This window comes from Perognathus longimembris, chromosome 12, assembly GCF_023159225.1.
Source record: "Perognathus longimembris pacificus isolate PPM17 chromosome 12, ASM2315922v1, whole genome shotgun sequence".
Classification (NCBI taxonomy): Eukaryota; Metazoa; Chordata; class Mammalia; order Rodentia; family Heteromyidae; genus Perognathus; species Perognathus longimembris.
The window spans coordinates 1,146,841-1,151,116 of NC_063172.1; the positions used below are offsets into that span (position 1 = coordinate 1,146,841).

General features: G+C 73.6%; 1 protein-coding gene across 1 annotated transcript; it reads right to left on the reverse strand.

Moving 5' to 3' along the window:
- Positions 1-697: 697 nt before the first annotated feature.
- Positions 698-3,392, reverse strand: Ly6e (lymphocyte antigen 6 family member E). Its single transcript, XM_048358742.1, has 4 exons — positions 3,315-3,392; positions 1,667-1,780; positions 1,282-1,401; positions 698-1,167 (listed from the first exon to the last, which is right to left on the reverse strand). The coding sequence occupies exons 2-4, from the start codon at positions 1,743-1,745 to the stop codon at positions 944-946; spliced, it is 423 nt and encodes a 140-aa protein (XP_048214699.1). The 5' UTR covers positions 1,746-1,780; positions 3,315-3,392; the 3' UTR covers positions 698-943.
- Positions 3,393-4,276: the final 884 nt, after the last annotated feature.

Consider the following 4,276-nt stretch of genomic DNA (forward strand, 5'->3'; position numbering starts at 1 on the left):
GGCACAGGGAGTGGGGGGGATTCCTGTCTAGCACTGCACCCCCCCCCCCCAGCCATGGCAATAACCAAGACACTGAATCTATAAGCGTCACGGGCCCACACTGAACTATCGTGGCAACCACCCTGCTGGCAATCCCCAGGACCCCGAGAAACACCACAGCTCCTGCTGCGCCCCACCGAGGCCCGACCACGCCGGCCCCAATGCCTCTTGGGAAGTGTGAAACGGCGAACCTGCAGGGAACTGACAGTGGCTTCGCCTACACTGCCCCGGCCTCCCATGGCAAAGAGCCCCAGGGGCGGGGCCCTGCTTCCTCGGACCACAGCAGGGGCTAGCCGAGCGAGGGCAACCAACCGCGCATGCGCCCGGCCCTCCCGACTCCGTCCTCTCCTTAGGACCTCGCTGGCGGGGGGCAATGGCAGCGTGGGACCAGGACAGAGGCAGAGCAGGAGTGAGAACGCTTTTATTTGAGGCAGCAACGCTGCAGGACCGGTGCCAAAGGGGACAGAGGGGGAGTGGGTGGAGGAGGGGCAGCTGGGTTACCCTGGGTGGGGGAGAGCCCAGATCTGGAAGCACAGGCCACCCCGGAAGTGCCAGGTGGGTACAGAAACGTTGGGGAAGGGGCTCGGCACAGCTTGGGCCCTGGGCCTTCCTCCCCCCTCCCCCAACACCGCACCCGCGAAGACCCTCCCCCCCACTGGCGTTCTCACCACTGCACACCCGGCACAGCCTCCTGGGGCCCACAGGAAGGGGACCCCCCATCCCTCCCCTGGTCCCCCAAGGAAGGTCACGTGAGTGACCTAGGGGAGGCCGGGCCGGTGCTGGCCTGGCGGTGGAGACTGGTCTCTGGGGAGAGCTTAGGCACGAGCAGGAGCTGGAGACGGGGCCTCCAGGGATGGGGGGGTTCTTCCTGAGCACAGGCGTGGGCCGGGCGGGGCCTGCGTGGTCAAGGGCTGAGCTGCAGCAGCAGCACGGACAGCAGGCTGACGAGGAGCCCGAGGCCGAGCAGCGGGCCGCTGGCATGGGGGCCACGGCCCGCCGCGCTGAAGTTGCACAGGAAGCTCTGGCAGCAGTGGGTGCCCACGGAGGCCACGCCCACGTTGATGCTGGGGCCGGGGCAGACCGGGGAGCAGCCCTTGTTCAGGGAGTAGCCAAAGTCCACCACTTTCCCTGCACAGAAGACAAGGCTGTGAGGGGAGAGAGGGCGGCCGGGGGCGGGGGGGGGGGGCTGGCGGGGCTGGGGGGGGGGCCGGCCGGCGGGGCAGGGGCGGCCAGGGCGCTCACCGATGCCAGCCGAGGCGGACATGGTCACACAGTAGTTGTCTGAATCAGAGCAGATGGTCGGCTTCAGGCAGTAGAAATTGCTTTGCTGATTGACGCAGGAAAAGCAGACCAGGGAGTGGCCTGCCAAGAAAGGGACGGGCTGCAGGTGACAGGGGTCCCGTGCCAGGGGAGGCCTGCCAGTGTGCCCCTCCTCCAGCCCTGGCTCCGCTGGGGTTTGCTGAGCAACTACTGAACGCCAGGCCCCGGGCTGGAGCGATACCAGGTGCTGGGCAGGAAGGGCTTGAGAGGCCGCCCATCACCTCCCAACCCCGCCAAGGCGGCTGTGTGGAGAGGAAGGCAGGGGGAGGGGGTCCTGGAAGAGTGGGGCGGGGCGGGGGCTGTGCACCTTGCTCCACACCCAGGAGGGCGGCCAGCAGCACCGGAAGGAAGACCCTCATGCTGGAGGCAGCGGACATCCCGGACATCCCTCGACGGTCTCCGGAAGCCGAAGGAGCCTGTCCTGCCGTGGGAGAGGCGGCTCCTCAGGGCCCCCAGGCTCGGCAGAGGGCACCTGCCACGCAGGCGCGCCCACAGCCAGGAGGGGCTCCCGCTTCACTCCCGCACCTGCCAGTGCAGGCCCTCCTCCCTACACCTGGGGACAGCCCTGGCCAGGTAAGGGACACCCTTGCGTGTTCAGAACCGCAGTGAAGGCCCAGAGAGAGGCCCTGGGGTGCCCTGAGGTGGGAGGAGGGTGGCCGGCAAGGGCAGCCACCAGTTGCACCTTGGATTTTCCTGGGGTGGTTCTGTCTTGAGCCTAGGCCACACCTCCAAAGTGGAGACCCTCCCCCTGCCCCCCCCCAGCAAGACTCCCACGGGGCAGGCGCACCGGCTGGGGGCCCTGGCCTCTCGTCCCCTGGCCAAGCTCTGAACAGGCCACCTGCGGCCACAGACACGTGGGGCTCACCCAGGCAGGGGTGCCAGGCTACTCGGGGGCCTTGAACAAGGGTCTGTGGCACTGGGTAGGAAAACCAGGGGGCAGGACCAGCTGGGTCTTGGTGTCCAAGGTTTCCAGCTGGATGCACACTGTGGGAGTCTGGGGAAGAGCCCCAGGGCTGGACTTGGGGGGAGGGTCGGTGGAGAGCTGTAAGGGGCCGCAGACCAGGCCCCTGAGGACGGACCCCAAGCCTCTCCTGTCCAGCCTTGAACCTCCGCTAGCATCTGGGGGTGGACGGTAGAAACCGTGGGTGGTCCAGACCAGTGCCAAACCCAGCTGGACCCGTCCCTGCCTCCGCGCAGGCCAAGGAGGAAGGAGGTTTTGGCACCGAGGAGCCCCGCCTGGGCACGCACCGCCACAAGCAGGGCGAGCGGGGCCCGCCGGCCTCAGTGCTGGGCCGGCGAGGCACCTTCCAAAGTGGGGGAGCGGGGTAGGGGGATCCGCCGGGTGTTTCCCGATGAGCACCAGGCGCCAGAGAGCCGGCGGGCGGCGGAGAGGGGCACGGCCCCCGGGAGGGGGGGCGGGCGTGGGGCAGGCGGGCCGGGGTCCAGGGAGGGGCGCAGCTCCCCGGCCCCCCGGACCTGCTTCCGGGAAAGCCGAGCCTCCACGGGCTGCGGGGCGGCGGCGGGGCGGCCGGGCTGCTCATTAGCACACAAAGAGTGCTCTCCCCGCCTCGGGGGCTCGTGCGGGCCCCCGGGCCCCAGCCCCGCCCGGGCCCTCGGCCCGGCCTCCCGCCGGCGCCCCCGCCGCGGGCTCCCGCCGGGTCCGGAAGGCCGTGGGCCGCGCGCCCCGGTGCGGGGCGGTGAGCGCCCGGAGTTGGTGCTGGGCCCCGGGAGGCGCGGGCTCCGGCGCGGCCCTGGAGAGGCGCGGGGGGCGGGGGCGGAGCTCGGCGGCGGGGGACGGGGGGCTCCGGCCCCCGGCCCCCCGGCCCCCCGGCGCGCGCCCGCCCCGCCCCGCTCCCCCACCCGTCCCCGGCCCGAAGCCCCCGCGGACGCCCGCCGCGGCGCACGGTGGCCCGGGCTCGGGAGCGTCCCCGCCGCGGCGGGCCCGGCAGACTCACCGCGGCCGACGCAGGCGTGGGGCTGGAGGAGCTCGCGAAGCTGGCGCGCCGGAGACCGCGGCCCGGAGACTCCGGCGAGGCTGGGGGCTGGGGCGGGGCGGGGCCGGGGCGGGGCCTGCGCAGGAGCGAGGGGGTTGCGGGCGGGGCCTGGGCGGGGACGAGGCCTCGGCGGGAGCGGGCGGAGCCTGGGCGGGGACGAGGCCTGGGCGGGAGCGGGCGGGGCCCGTTCGGGGGCGGGGCCTGGGCAGGAGTGGGCGGGGCCTGTTCGGGGGCGGGGCCTGGGCGGGGACGAGGCCTGGGCGGGAGCGGGCGGAGCCTGGGCGGGGGCGGGGCCTGGGCGGGAGCGGGCGGAGCCTGGGCGGGGGGCGGGCGGGGCCCGTTCGGGGGCGGGGCCTGGGCGGGAGTGGGCGGGGCCTGTTCGGGGGCGGGGCCTGGGCAGGAGCGCGCGGGGGGCCTGGGCGGGGCCTGTGGGTCGGTCAGGGATCCTGGATTGAGCGAGGATCTAGGACGCCGCTGTCCCCGGCCCGGTCTCCGGCCCCCGGCGACCCTCCTAAGGGGGCTGAGGCCGACCAGAGCCCCGGCAAGGTGGCACCCGAGCCCAGGCCGTGTCACCGCGCTGCCCCGCGCCCGGGCGGCCAGTGGCACCTGGGCCTGCAGGCCCGCCCCGTGGCCCCGGGGTCCCCCCACCGTGCCAGGGCCGGCCAGGGCGAGGGGCGCTCGGGGAGTCCCCTCGGCCCTCGCCGGGGAGGGGCGGCGCCCCGCCCCGCCTCTGGGCTCTCGGGGTTGCCTGGTCCCAGGCCCTGCCTCCAGGCTGGGTGGGGGGCGGCCTGGCCGCAGGATGGAGGTGGCATCCCGGTGCTGGCAGAGCTAGCACGCGGTGCAGGGCTGCCTCCTGGACCCGGGGAGGACAGAAGACGCCCAGGGGGCTGTTCCCTGCTGGCAGCCACGGGGGCCCAGGCAAC